The sequence below is a fragment of the Chelmon rostratus genome, chromosome 17, assembly GCF_017976325.1.
Source record: "Chelmon rostratus isolate fCheRos1 chromosome 17, fCheRos1.pri, whole genome shotgun sequence".
Taxonomy (NCBI): Eukaryota; Metazoa; Chordata; class Actinopteri; order Chaetodontiformes; family Chaetodontidae; genus Chelmon; species Chelmon rostratus.
Genome location: NC_055674.1, coordinates 22,601,980 through 22,617,568, shown reverse-complemented (window position 1 = coordinate 22,617,568; position 15,589 = coordinate 22,601,980). Strand labels below are relative to the sequence as shown.

At 43.3% G+C, this 15,589-nt stretch overlaps 1 protein-coding gene across 1 annotated transcript; it reads right to left on the bottom strand.

Annotated features, from left to right (window-relative positions):
* Positions 1-4,102: 4,102 nt before the first annotated feature.
* Positions 4,103-7,829, bottom strand: LOC121620337 (ADP-ribosylation factor-like protein 4D). Its single transcript, XM_041956354.1, has 3 exons — positions 7,680-7,829; positions 6,198-6,914; positions 4,103-5,174 (listed from the first exon to the last, which is right to left on the bottom strand). The coding sequence occupies exons 2-3, from the start codon at positions 6,639-6,641 to the stop codon at positions 5,010-5,012; spliced, it is 609 nt and encodes a 202-aa protein (XP_041812288.1). The 5' UTR covers positions 6,642-6,914; positions 7,680-7,829; the 3' UTR covers positions 4,103-5,009.
* Between the last annotated feature and the right edge of the window lie 7,760 nt (positions 7,830-15,589).

Here is a 15,589-nt window from a genome sequence, read left to right as displayed (position 1 = left end):
TGATAGCAGTGATGAACTACTGATAGCTATCATACAGGAGCTCCCTGTGGCTAATGAAAACTCTTTTAGCCTGCCACCATGAGCTAAACTTCAGATTTTAGATGCCGAGCACAGCTTTGCCATAGCTCTACATGGAAAATGCTGGTCTCTAATTTCAGAAATTTCCAGCCTTATCTCTAATCCTGTATTTACATTTCAGGCAGGGGTTAATCAGCCTTGGTTTTTTGACCTGACGTGGGTGTTGCCTGGTCCACTTAATGATCGCAGGAGGTTTCTAAGATGGATATTTTGGTATTTGATTGCTACCCTTTTGGGATAAAAATACATGGGATCACACATACTGTGGGTTTGAATCATAGTTTCTGCACAATCCTTTCAGAGCTCTTTTGTATTCTAGACAGCAAACATATAGATCACAAAGTTTCGAAAACACAAATTTGAACTCTTAACATGAAACATTTCTGACTGAGATCAACAGATCAGAGTCGTCCACAGAGTGTTGCAGTGTTGCATACAGAGTAGAATACTGACTTACTATGGCACCTAGCACTGTTTAATCTTCCACTACTATTGATTTCTATTGTGTGTGTGTGTGTGTGTGTGTGTGTGTGTGCCTGCACCTGTCTGTGTGCGTACAGTATGTTTGTTTGAAGTCTGCCTTGCACGCAGTCTTTCTTTCATTTCTCCTTCAAATATTCATGAAAGGCCGAACCCCTCATGTTTGATTCTTGACATTCTGTGCACAAATAACAGATATCATATCCACACGCTGCAACAGCGTGCCTTGATGATAACGACACAAAGAGGAGTGCAGCACGTTCAAAAAGCCGTGCAGCGTCTTCATTTTCTCATGCACAACACTCGCTGTCGTTGGACACACGGAGGGCATGAGCGCTTTGACCTTATTCCAATGTGCCGTTCTGGACTAACACTCGCAATTGGAAGCTGCAGACTGAAGGAGTGATGTACTGTTCGTTTATTTAAACCATTTTTATATCGATGCCTGGTTTGTGAGGCCACTACCTCGAAAGCAACAGAACGATTTTTACCAGGTTCAGTGGTAGTTTTCCCTGGATTGCCAGCCAATAGTCTGTCATGATGGCAAACTGAGGCATATCACAGTTTGGGCTTTGTTTCTGTTGACAGTACAGATGATGCTGTACTCACTGAAGAAGAACATGGCACCACTGCTAAATCTAAGTCTGACATGACGAGTTTACGAACAGATTACCGGGTTCAGTTTTGACTTAAAACACATGCTTAACTGTGACCACTTGCTTGTTTCAATGATGGACCTAGTTTTTGTAGCAGCATTCCCAGATCAAACCAGTTATGTTGGTGAGTCACCAAGACAACCGGTGGCGATGCCTGCAAAATACACATCGCAGCAAAATCTATGAAACTACTGTTGAATAAAAGAGTGTTGGAGAAGGATAACAACCTGAAATTATTAATTTATTAATCAATTTGTCAATCAACAGAAAAATAATGAGAAGCAATTTGGTAATAAATTACACGCTTTTGTCATTTAGGCTTAAGGGCTCAAGCTTAAAGCAGTCCTGGATCCTGAACCTGGTTTGTCCAGGCCTGTCCAGGCTGTCCTGTTTCAAGCTGGATGCCCCAACAAAATATCTAGAAAACACTCAAATGAGCCGATTTTCAACATCCACCACCAAATTTTCCTGGTTTAGCGTCACAATCATTAATGGAGCGTATGTGTGTCAATCAGTCAAAGTATCGAGGCTGGTCACAGGCCAGCCTCACAGGCTGTGACAGTGTCAGTGTGTATACGTGCATACATGTGTGCATGCATGAACATGTGGTCCACTTAAGGGTCGAGGTTTGGGGCTTTGAAAACAAGGTCAGCCTAGTTTGAGCACCTTTTTGACCTGTTGTGTATGTAAAGCTGAGTGCAGCACCATGAATCCTTCAAGGACAGACTATCCTGACTGAGCATGCATTGTTCTACGTTTGTCCAATTTATCACGTCTCGCCCTCTCTATGATGGCGGGTTGTTCAGTCAGCCCTGCGGCATGCAGCTTTAAATTCCTTAGCCTACTGAGATCTTTATTGTTGGTGTCTTATGCTGTTCTTCTGCATATGAAGTAAGTAAATCATCTGTTTGTTTCACTGTTTCACAACCACTGTCAGAATATAGGCATACTAATGCATGATAATCAAAGCAGACAAAATAAGTGGTTCAACAGAAATAAATGTGGTTTCAGGTATGAATAAAGTGGATTTATGTATCCCATGAACCCTTCACACTCGAAACCTGAATGTGTTCCTGCTCTGGTGTCGATATAAATCTGAGCTGCTTGTGACGCCATAAAAAGAGAAACATAAGCCACCAGTCGTTTCACGCTGAGAATGAACGGACTCAAACAGGTCAGAGATATGAGCCCAAGCACTCGATACCATTATATGGCAGAGCGAGGGGGGGTGAGATGAGGCACAGGAGAAGAAAAGGGTAAGGTGAGGTGTGTGGGAGAAACAATGGAGTGACCTACTGAGGAAAGTCCAGCCTGAGGACACTCACATGAAACCTGTTTGTTGCCCAAACAACAACAAACGTTGCTACAGAGCATCGGCCCGCCTGCCTCAACCTCCACTGTCACCTCGTATCAGCCTGGATGTGAGGGGGTAGCGATTCATGTCAGGGAGCCCCAATGGCTTAGCTGTCACTTAGATGCTGACCACTGACCACACCGTCCCCAGGTTGGGTCCAGCAGGGCACGTCTGTTGCATTTCTCTGCTGCCGCTGCCTAATAAACTCAAAAGATGGGCAAAAATAATAAAATATACATAAATAAAGAAGTGCAAACTGTCCAAAGGTTTGATATATTTATGTTTTTCTTCTTTCCTCCAATAATGGCTATGTTAACATACATAAAGACAGTATACCAAATGCATTATTTATATTTGAAATAGCTTTGGCCATTAAAGAATTCAATTGCTCTCACTTTGTCAACGCCCCCACAGTGTTGCACAAGGGGAGTCTTGAAACCATTTCCCCCACCAGATACCTTACAAGTGTTTTCCAGTTCAGAAAGCCAAAGCGACAGCAGAATCTAGGGTGTTTTGCACCTTTGTGTCTAGGCCCTAGATCATTGCTGAACCACAACAGTGTACCCGGGCTCTGGATATTTTGGGAAGCCGTTCTTCTTTGGCCCTCTGCAGTGAACTCAGTGGTCAGAGTGAACAGGTCAGTCCATAATATGTTCAGCAGATGTTCTCTGATCACATTCCAAAAGCGCTGCAGCCTTTAATTTCTATTTTGAAGTGTGAAGAGTAGCTTTGCTAAAGCAACACACCTGTTAGCTCCAGCTTGTTATAGGCTTTACTGTGCACTGACACTGATACAGAAACCTGTTCCCATTTAAATCTGCTAAGCTTCCACTTTCTTTCACCAATGACTGATGACTTCTTCTGTTCTTGCTTAACTCTTGCTCAGAGGCATCTTTGTCTCTCTCTACCCTTTCAACTGTCAGTCCGGAGAGCTATTGTTCATTCTGTCCTGTACAAATATCACTTTATATAATATATAAACATCAGTTTGTAAAGAGGACCTAACCTAAAAGCATGAAAGATCTCCTCTCAAACATCTCACTGTACTGAATTAAGCTTTTTGTGGGGGCCCAGACTACATTTGTTAAATATATATAGCTTACTATACTTTCGGAACTCGTTTGACAGTTGGAGCCAAGTGGGAACCAATGGAATTAGAGCTGACAGCATCTGACAAGGTAGAGAAGTAAGAAAGTACTGAGAGATGGACATCATATGGGACAGGTAATTCAGTTTGTACTTATTTTGTCCACCCCTTCCTACAACTGTCAATACATACGTGTAACAACCTGCGAGTGTGAATCATTCACCGCTGTGTTCATCACATTCTGAGAGCGATTGTTTCCTGGGATCAGCAGTTATGTAGAGTGTGGGAACATTTTTGATGGATTTAAGGACATGTCCCGACAACACTTACCGGATCATTAGTATGCACCTGTCAGACAACATTATGTCTCCTAGTGAACCGAGACTGTCAGCTGTATAAAAACAACGTAATATACTTAGAATAAAGAGACATGTTTCCAGATAATGCTAAAGTTGCTCAATAATTTATTCATATGTTGACATTTTACAAAACAAAATGTACACAATGTAAAAACATCTTCTTGTTTGAAATCACCAACCACCCATCCATTCAGCCAACCATTCAGCCAACCCTGAAAGACACCGAGCTGAGACAAACAACAACTTTGGTGGAGAGTGAAAAACAATCTTAACTTGCATGACTGGGTTCAGCAGCCTCAGTTTATCAGTCAGTAAATGTCACGTTGGTGGTACATCTTAACTAATCTTCCAAAGGCCTATCTAAATTAACACTGGGCAGTTACTAACCTAGAACAATCAGAAAAGTCTTCTTTTGATCAACAAAAGTGTTGTCTTAATACTCCCAAGCAGGTATTTGGGTGAACATCATGCAACATAACGATTTAGAGTAAAGTGTGACACTGAAACTTAGTGAAAGGAACAGGAACTATGCTTGGGCCAGGCCTGCAGGTTTCTGTTGGCACTACAGTTTGTACAAGTAGTGGTACAAAATATCCTTCAACATTGGAGTGAGTGCATCAGTGAGTGTTCATCATATATTGCACAGGTTTCCTCAGTCATTCCCTCTGGAGCTGGAGCTCTCTCTGCCATGCTTCTTGAAGGGTGGGGGGTGAAGAAAGGGACGAGTGCTCAAGAGCAGAAACAATCCCAAAGGAAGCAGGTTTGCCCAAATGTCTAGAGGGTGAAGGAGGGCGTTATCATTTGGCACGAACTTCAGAGCCACAGTTTGAACTTTGTTGAAGACATCCCAGCTTGTCTGAAGGACTGACAGTCTTCCCCTGGTTTCATCCGCTGAGGTTCCAAAAATGTCTTAGACATGTCTGCTGAGGAGGACCTCAGACAAGTCGTGGTTCAAAAAGTCACCTGTATCCCCAGCACCACTGCAATCCTCTGCCTCATCTCTTCTTTTTGCTGTGTCGGAGCATCTTCTTCCTCTTTAGGATCATCTCGTAGAGTTTCTCCAGGCCGGGCTGCAGGCCCTGACCGTCCAGTGCCGAGCAGCCCTGCGTGTGGTGCAGCGTGGATGAGCTCAGCTCATGGAGAGCCAGAACCTTCTCCACCTGAAACACAGAAACACATGCTGGTCACAACCACACTCAGAGTGGCAAACCTGAGTCTCTCAATGATACGGACTCATTGACTTCAGTTGGTTTCAATAATGTAACGACATTAACACTTTGGTTAGAAGAATTCATGTACAAGTACAAAACGGGTTTGGTTATGTTTCCAATAATGAATCTTGAAGCATAATTTCATGCTCACTCATGCTCATTTTCTGAAGGCTCATAATATTTTGACACCAAGCCGTCGATGGCCGCCAGAATCAATATCTATATGGTGTAACTTTCAGCAGTAAAACAAAAACTAATTTCTAATGAGATTCAACTATATTTTCAGGCAAAAGGTGCAACAAAGACATTTAAAATGTGATGGGTGGGAGACTAAAACCCTGTTGTCACAGAGAGGCGAGTGTAACACACACACAGAAAGGATAAGTCAATTAATTGATTTACGTCTTTTCTGTGTCATGTGCTAGTACACTGAACAGAGCAGATGAATCATTTGTTGCAGCTCTTCAATCAGTTTTCTATATTTACATGACACTATATGCCAGCCCAGGACCCAGCAGGTCATCAGCAATACTTTTGTTTCTAAAGGGAGAGAAAGCAGCACTATTCCTGGGTAATGATGTTCTACTGTATGATGGTTTCAGCTCCACTGGTGCCATGATCATCAGCCAGTTGTAGGGGGGGGGGGGGTTTAGGCAATCTAGCTAGCGAACAAAATATTCTATTGACAGAAATAATGCTGTCATTGTGGGTGCTTCTGCGAGGCAATGGAGGACATGCCAAGTCAAACCCAATGACGCTACGATTCTGACCACACATTAAACGCCACTTTTGTGTACCCAGGTATATTTTGGTCTATAATAAAAAAAAGCTTGACATGTTTTACTTCATATACTGGAAATAGTTTATCAATCAAGAAAATTGTTGTCAAGGTCCCTTTTAACAGATTCACCGACTGAAACATCGTTTCAGCTTTATACAACACCACCAAGCCAAAAGTGCAACAACGGTTACCTCTGAAGCTGACGTGGCTCCATCCAGGTCCTGTTTGTTTGCCAGAACCAGCACGGGCACCCCCTGGTTCTCCGCTGACCGGGTGATTCGGTGGAGCTCCACCTTGGCCTCCTCCATGCGCTCGGGCTCGGCTGCGTCCACCACGAACACCAGCCCGTCCGTCCTCCTGGTGTACGACTTCCAGAGGGGCCTCAGCTTCTCCTGCCCGCCGACGTCCCACACCTGGAACGTGGTGGTGTTGGTTTTGGAGTTCCCCATGGGCACTTTAATCCTCTCCATGTTGAAGCCTTTAGTGGGGATCGTCTCTACAAACTCCCGCAGCTTGAGTCTGTAGAGGAGGGAGGTCTTCCCTGCAGAGTCCAAACCTATCACCACAACGTGTAAAGACTGGAAGCTGGGGAGGAACGGGGTGTTGGGGGCGATCTCTGTTAGCTGGTTCCCCATGTTAAGGTCCTGTGAAGTGGAACAATCCCTCTGAAGATTTACAGGACTAAATTATTTCCTTCAGTCCTCCTTTGAAACTCCCACTAACTGTGTTTTCCTGGGTCCTCGTCTCACTTGTGTCCCTGGCAGCAAAAGAGTGTGTGTGTGTGTGTGTGGAGACGCTTTGAAGATGGCAGGAGGGACGGGGAGGAGAGCAGTTCACACTCCTGGCCTCACTTCAAAGGTTGCTGCAGGAGGGTCGTGGACAGGCCGCTGGCTGCAGGCACTGGGGACCTGAAAGGAGGGGGGACATGAGTCAGCTTTTTTAACAAGCGCACTGGGCTGTCAGTAATTAGACTAGCTGAGACTGAGTGCAGCTACAACACACAGTCTGACAAACCTGCGCTGCATTTAACGACTTTTCACAAATATGATGTAGGTTCAACATAGGCTGCAAGTCAGTTTTAAACGTTTGAAGGGAAACAAATCTGTTGTAATTACATACACGATTAGCTATGGCTCAAGTGGTAACTGTGCGCAAAAACAACAGGCTGAAAACAGCTTTTGTTGTGAACTGCCGGTACGCTTTTGTCCTGCATAATGAATGGCGAGCCGGTGCATTTAAAACTGCACCAGGCGTCGTCAGCAGCTGTAGTGTTTGGCGTTTCTAGCTGTGTCCCACACCGAGCTGGAAAGACGGGGATCAGAGAGAGCCTCCAGCAGCGGAGAGGTGCTGTAATGGCTGTGCTGGCTTTTGTTAGCGTCAACTGCTGCTCGTTACCTGAACAGCCACTCCGGCTAGTGATACGGCCAAAAACAGCCTCAAACACGAGTCACGGCACATTTAAGGAAAGAAAGAACACAAGCTTTAGAGTTTTTAGACGTGTTTTTGCGGGGAAACAGCTAGTTACACTTTAGTTGCTTAGCTAAAATTCAGTTAGAAGGATCGCGCTTAGCGGCGAAATCTTCAAAGGGCTGGCGTCGCGAGCGTCTCTCCGCTCCAGCAAAGTCAACACACGGAGGTTATCTGGATTGTGTAAAATAGTTCATATATCTCACCTGACACCACTTCTAGCTCCGTAAAGTAGTTAACATCGTTGCAGTGCGACGAACTGGCGAGAAATATCCAAGTTTTAACGTGCAAATAGTCCCGATAGACTCGTCCCGCGGCTACGGCGCGTGAGCCGTGCAGATGTCCCGTCGGTCGGATGAACACTGGCGGAGGGAGGGAGGAGGCAGCGGAGGGAGGGAGGAGGCAGCGCCGGTCAGGACACTCCCAACCCCCCGCTGTGACGTCACCAGCAGGCGGGGCCAGTCAAAATGGAACAAAAACAGTAGCTCCAGTATTATACTCATCTCCCTGCGGCTTCTTCTTTTTCCCTTATAGACCTCAATATCCCCAGACTTGTGTAATCATCTGAATATACTTTATTTTTAAGGACAATTAAAAATGATATTGAATGGTTTGGTTATTGTGCATAATCAGTTATACCATTATGCAAGCATACTCAGTATCATACACAAACATCACATTGAAAAGCACCCATACTATGCATATTATGCTATGTTATGCATACTCTGAAATAATTTTAGGATTATAATTCTTAACAAAGAAGCATTTACATCAATATGACTGAAGTGATTTTGATCAGGTAATTTTGGATGGTAGTAGTAACAATAATGTAGCCTACTGATCAGTGTGTGTGTGTGTGTGTGTGTGTGTGCAAATTAATGAGGAACAAAACAAGAGAGATGACTTTTGAAGTGTCATCAAATGGATTGCAGATAAGTGGAACTAAAGTCAAAATAGATTTTTCTTTAAACTTTAGGAATTAATGTCCATTAAATGAATTATTTAAAAAGGGTTCAGGGGGTCTTTACTGACTGAACTTCAGCTCTCCAGTGAGCATGTTGTTTCTGACCAACCTACACAAGTCCCAACCTTTACTTCTAAACGTACGTAGCAATATGTTGTGATTTACTCTATATGTCTTGATAAAGACGGTAATTAGATAATTTGAATTGTTTTGCTTTTTACAGGCCCTTAATGAGCACAATTTCCCAAAAGCTGTTGACCTTTGAGGGCTGAATGTCTGGGCTCGACTACAGATGTGAGTCCATGAGTGAGCTGTGGGGCTGCCCTGAGTTCAGTTATGTTTCAACTTCTACCAGTAACTGCTGCATAAGACCTGAAGTGTCTCAGAATGTGTAAGTAAACCAGGGAAACACACTTCATTTGTTCTGAAACACAATTAAAAGAAAACTTGAAGAGGGACTTCACTGAGTGACAGAAGCTAATGGAACAGAGGCTAGCCCGGACGTGTCAGGACTTCAGCTATCTAGAAGTTTCACACAGTCCTAAAACTGTGCACAACAGCTGCACAACAAGCAAGCGCAAATAATTATATTGAGAAAAAGCAGCACAGCTCCTTCCCCTCAGAGCAACACATGTTCAAATTAAAAGGAGCTGAAATGGATGACCGGAGGAGTTACAACACACAGCAGCCCAGAGCGCCGAGAGGTCGTCACCCATAACACAATGGCTCTGCTCTGCTCATTTGCATTAGAATGGTCTACGTAGTTCTTTCCCTGATACCCGACACTGATAACGATGTCGGAGTGTGCAAGTGTGTGTGAAAGAAGTGATGACCTATTGACTGGCTGACTGGAGCCAGGCTGACTGACTGCTTGTTGAGGAAGCAGGGGCACATCACAAACAACTGTACTGACAATAATTTGAATTTCTGACTGTTTTGGTCCATTTTTCTGTTCCTGCAGTGGATATTCAGGCGAGTAGCAGCTAGAAGTGTCCTGGTTTGAATAAAAAGATGGGGCTGTCTGATGACTTGTAGGTTTGATGTAGAGCTGATTATGTCAGCATCATGGAAGCTTCAGACACGTGTGTGACAACTGAGTCAAATCTAAAGGCTGTTATCAGCTGTGTCAGGTGTGAGCAGCGGGAGGGAAGATATGAGCACACACACACGCACACACACACACACACACAGGAGCTAGCATGAAAACTCATGGGGGTTTTGCAGATTGGAAAATTGTCTTGTCACCTCAGCAGGCACCACAAGCCTGACTTCCTCTCTCTCTCCAATCACGGTCGGGGTTATTGTTCTAGGCCAGGATTTTACATCTCAATGCCTCTATATCAGTGCTGAAACTGAAATAACCAAGGTGGTATCAAACTTATTCACTGCTCTGGCGTTTCCTTATTTAAATCATAATGTAAAGTTAGACTACATTTAATTTAGGTCCTTTACAGCTGCTTGGACTTTAAAAGAAAAATAAGGCTTTTTAGAAGAAAACATGATTATTTTTCTCAACATCGGATAGAAATACATTTTGTTTTGGTGTTGGTACCTAAACTATCACATTGGCACCAGTATCAGTTATTAATGTGGGGCTTTATCATGCTGACCAGTGGTGTAAGAGGTACCCACATCTTTCACTTGAGTAAATGCAGCAATGCTACATTTTAGAAGTCCTGTATTAGAAGTAAAAGTCATTCAAAATTGTACAGAAGTATTAGCAGCAAAATATACTTGAAGTACCAAAAGTTAAAGTACTCATTATGCAGAATGGTCAGTTTTAGAATTCTGTTGATAATATCCTTGGATAATATTTCTTAAATCATTAGCATGCATATACCTTCAGTGCTTCAGGTGGTAAAGGTGGGGCTAATTTTAAATATTTTATATATAGCTGGTTAGCGTGTGAACTAAAAGTATTAAGTAATGTAGTTACTCTCCACAACTGATGCAGAGCATGCAATTGAAGGGTTTCTGTTTTTAAAAAAATCAAACACGACCAAGCCCTTAGAGCAGAAAGCAACTGAAACTAACAACCAATTAAAAACAACATGGCTCAGAAACAATTTGCTGCTTGGGTGAAGGTTTGTTCTGCTCATCCAGAGTGAAGCTCTCTGTGCTGTCAGTCATCTCCTCTCACTATGGTTTTAAGGTTGGAAGGTTGACAATCCTGAATAAACAGCCCTCAAAAACAGCCTCTACAGTTCACATGAGAGGTCCTTTAACAGCTACACGAACGTGCCTCCTCTCCTCTCCTGTCCTTTTCCAAAAGCGGTAATTTTGCAAAACTGATCCAAGAGCAGTTGGCCATAGATTCCTTATTGTGCAGGGTAACAGCGCACTCTGTTGTCTGCAGCAGGAATGGCAGCCCTGATGGATGACCAACCTAACTGTAAAGTGAACATATGTAGACTAACATTTGTTACTTGTACATTTCTGTCGGTTAATTCAGTTCTGGAACTGAAGAGAGAAGACGAGGAGCAACGCAAGTATTACTATCACTATCATTTCTGCACATGAATGTTTCAGGGCCAGTGTGGACAGGAGAAATGATCACAGTGACCAACACCACTTTAAATACACACTATACGGGCATGTCAGTACTGCTTTAAGATAGACAACCATTTAATACTTCCTTATGTATTTTGCTGACGGTTCATTAGTAACTTTATGGGTAAGCAAAATGTCTCAGAGAACAAATGCGACCATAAAGAGACAATCACAGTGAGGCACAATGATTTATCCACCCTACCCTTCTGTTTCTGTCTCACAAAAGCTGCCCAGGAGAGCATTATGTTACCAGGAGACTCCACTTAACAGGGTCAGAGATAGGAGAGAGCTAAAGAGAGGCTGACACCTCCGCCTTCACCAGTCCTCCTGCAGGCCGCTACCTCTGCCAGGTGAGTAAACACTCTTATCTGCTTACCAGACATCACTGCACTCAACTGCATAGCCTGCTCTAACATACAGACCCATGTGTTTATCTATAGTTTGTGTTTTATCTTATGCTTGTGTGTCTCACCTAAAAACATTGTACATTAGGTTTACTTTATGTGCATATCAAGTAAAAATATAGCTCAGACAGCAAAGATCTTTTGTTGTTTTGGAAGAAGTGGAGAGTAAGTCATATTTTAATGAACAGAACGTTCAGATCTGCAGCTGATCAAACACCTGCATGCTGGTTTAATGTTGATATTTTTAAGCCCGGCAGGTAGGAAAGATGGACCATAAGCAGTGTTTACTTTGATTTCCATGTAAGGTTACAATCACATGTAATAGGCACTAATCTGACATTAGGTGAAATGGTTTTCTTAATTTATTGACCTACTGTATCATTTAAAAATGTAATCTGTTTCTGGTTTATCTTTATTGTAAACCCATATAGACAAATTTGCATACATGACACAATGATAAAATGTAATAATCATCAACATATAGAACAACAGGCAACTCTCTGACTCTGGTGTCTCGTGAGTGCCAGATGAGAGGAGTGCATGGAGGGCAGGTAACACAGGAAAGAGATCAGTAATCAGAGGAGCTGATGGCAGTGGTTGGGAGTTGAAGTGTATCAGGTGACTGTTGGTAAATCACAAAGGTGCAATGCAGTTAGACAGAGAGACAGCAGGTGTATGTCTGAATGTTTTAGTGGTGTCAGAAGAAAAATCTCTTTTATTGTAACTCTTGATTAACACGACTGCTAACTTGTGAGTTCTGAATATTAAACAGTAATTTAACACCAGGCTGAAAGTGTTTCACTGCCCCCTCTGGCTGAAAGTTTCAGTTTCCACTCCATTTCAGTACAACACACAAAAAATGGCGCATGCCACATACGCAGACTTGAATCACGAGCTTATAAGGCAAACACATAAAAATCATTTGTGCTGACAGCTTCATTAACAATACAGGCTCATAAAGACATATGTCACACAAGGCTGTGAAGTGTCTCTGCCAACACTTTAAAGCTGTGAAATGGCATCGCAGCTGCCTCTGTGCTGGAGTGGCATCCAACCCTCAAAGAGGCCATATGGTTCTGATCTGGTTCATGAATTGTTTTAGGTGTCTGCAAGAGTAGGTATATATGCTGTAACGTTCAAAAACACCATTTTTCTCATACTGTCAATCACTGCAGCTATACTATTTTCTCTGTCTTAAATGCTCAGCTCTAATCCATCTTAAGGCTCCCACCTGAAAACCTGGTCCGCTTTGATTGGCCAGTTTACGCAGGCCTGAGCAGGCACCACTTATCATGTTCATCAACTCTGCCAGTGTCCTTATCTTCCAGCTAGCTGCACTTTTACCGTGATCATCATCACAATAGCCGCTTCTAAAATAAAAATGTCGCAGTGCATGTTTGGCAGGAAACTGATCTGTATTAGCCTCATCCTCAAAACGTGTAAAACAGTAAAACAACATGAAACATAGCAAAACAGCTTTGAAGTTTTCCGTTGGATAACGGAGAGCCAGTATTAATGCGTCCTTGAGCTTGAGCTGTCACCTAACACAATGAGCAGGTCAGGCTACAGAGCTGCAGGAGCCATACAATTTATAGTCAGATAGTTCCATACTGAATATTCATGTGTTAATGCCTCCTGTCGCTGCTCTACATCAGGATGTCAGCCATGCACTGGGAGGCCAGACGGCGTCAGAGTGCTCTGGAACGCAGGATGGCCAAAAACCAACAGCAGGTAAATAACATGTTGCACCAAGCTATTAAGGTTGCCAGGCTTTGTGCTGAAGTACAGCTTGAGGTCATTTTACTTTATGTGACAGCTACAGTAATGCAGCTGTCAGAGTTGTTTTGTGTCACTTCTGCTGCAAAATCAGACAAAGGCCCGACAGAGTCCACCCAGCTTCATCTAATACCAGGTGTGATCACCTTAAATACCTTCAGCCCTTCAGCCCATGTCCCCCAGGTCTGGCCGTGTTGCATTAATTGCATTAATTGCATTAATTAATTAATGTGTGTGATGACGAAGGCGAAGACGATTACAGGGGCAATGTAGAAACTGATTTAAGCAGTCATGTAAAAATCTAAAAGCGCCTCTGTCTCATTGGCAGTTTGTGGTGGATCACTGATGTAACAACAGTGAATGTGGAATGAAATGAGAAGGATAATAAAGAAATGAAGACATTGCTTCCCCAACTAGAGTGACATAGACTGCTCTGCTGCTCTGCTCTGCTGCTGGTGATCCAGCGGGCCGTCTGGTCTACTTTATTATTGAACATCAGCAGGGCTGGCTGGAAACTGAGCAGGGACATGCGACACCCCAGCATGGGGTCAAACTCGTTTCCTGTGTGAATCTGACAGCTTGTATCCTGTTGCTGAATATCCAGGATGTGTTCAGACACAAATATATGTTTGTTTCAGTTGGATTTAATAGCTACCGTGTTTATTACTAAGTTTAAGACATGAGTTAAGTAGCTTTAAGATAAGGCATCACTTGGGAAAATGTGACTTAGGTACTTGAAAGAAAGATTAAAAATTGGTACCCAAGTTTTTAATGACAAAAGAAATGCATCCAAAATTACTGATTTCACCAAATCTTAAATTAATCTTCTACAAAATCAGATCAGAACCTTTGAATGAATCAACAGGGGAAGCTGTTTACAGACCACTGCAACAGGAAGCTGGTGTTACTGGGTCACTGGGACACAGAGAAGTGCAGCTCCGATATCTGAGCAGAGTGTTTCTCTGATGGGGATCTTTACGATGGACGATATCCAGGACTTAAAGGTGTCCCATGTGGTTTTAGCAGTGCTTCTGGTATCACAGTAGACCAATGATTGAGAGCTGGTGGCAGTAACACACAAATCAGTGTAGCAATGCACCAACAAAGGCGAGGAAGAAGAAGACTGCTAGCCAACAAACATGGATGTAAAAGTGCAACAAGGAGGGATATCAAAAATGTTTAAATCTGCTTTTCAAAAGTTATGTGCGCTCAACACATTCGTTCACGCTCAAGGATACACACCCTGAAAAAATGTGGCTGTCACGCCTCTCTATTGAGTTTGCTACATTCCCCTCTGGTCCAGCAGGTGGCAGTATGTAGAACATTAACTGTGACATCTTCTCAAACAGCACCCAACAATCAAGCAAGAACAAGAAGCATGAACATGGCCCTCACCAAATGGGAGGAAGCTTACATGTACTTAATGAAGACCAGCATCAGTCAGACTCATGCGTTTTGTAAATTATGCACATGCCACAAATCTGCCATGTTCTGTATATTCCTCGATTTGGCTTTCCGCTCCCTCAGTGTCGGCAGGATTCTTAACCGATCATAGAAACGCCGGTTGAACTGCTGTAGGAGGAGATCCTTCCCCTTTGAGATGCTTTCCCTGGCAGGCAATTGGCTCTTATAAAGTAGAGATGATGTAGTCTGTATTTGACTGATTTAGGCTCTATTCATGTGTTCACAGCTGCTGCAGAAGAGTTCTGAGACCAGCCACGACGCAGGTGAAACAAACCCAACACAAGAGCGCGCAGGTATCACGACTCTTTACATGGACTCATTCAGAGCAAGGCTGGGTGACAAGCTGCACTTACTTTTTTTTTGAAACAGTTACATTTAAAGACGTAAGAAGCTGGTCATCACTGCAGAAACCTGACGTGCATCTAGTATCATGAGTTTGCTTTTGTTGCCACTGCTCTCCATCCGATTCAGAGGTGACTTCCTGGAGCTGTTTCCCATGTCCACTGTGTATCTGCACACAGTGACATACTCGCAGACTGAAAGACACCCACGTTCCCCAAAATGTAAGCGCTGAAGAAGCAGAATGAGTTTAAATGGCCACTCCATCAATTTGTCAAACGTCAATGTCGTGTCAGTAGTAATGGGCAGTGCTGCTCAGCCTGCAAGAACAGTACAATGTGTGTCAAGTCTGAGAAAATGACTCAATGAGTAGTCATAGCAGGTCTTCACGTGTCCTCTCAGTTCCTGGAGACCCAGCCCCGTGTTGCACCATATCCACATATTTAATCACACGTGCACACAAACAGCAGGTCAGCAGTCGTGGTCCACAGTGTTCCCATTAGACAGATTGCTGCTGACCCTGCTGACACACTGCGTGTATCAGATATCACCAGCCACAGATTTACTGTGTTAAAGAAAATGATTGATGGGAGCAGACTGTTGTCTGTTGTCGTGACAG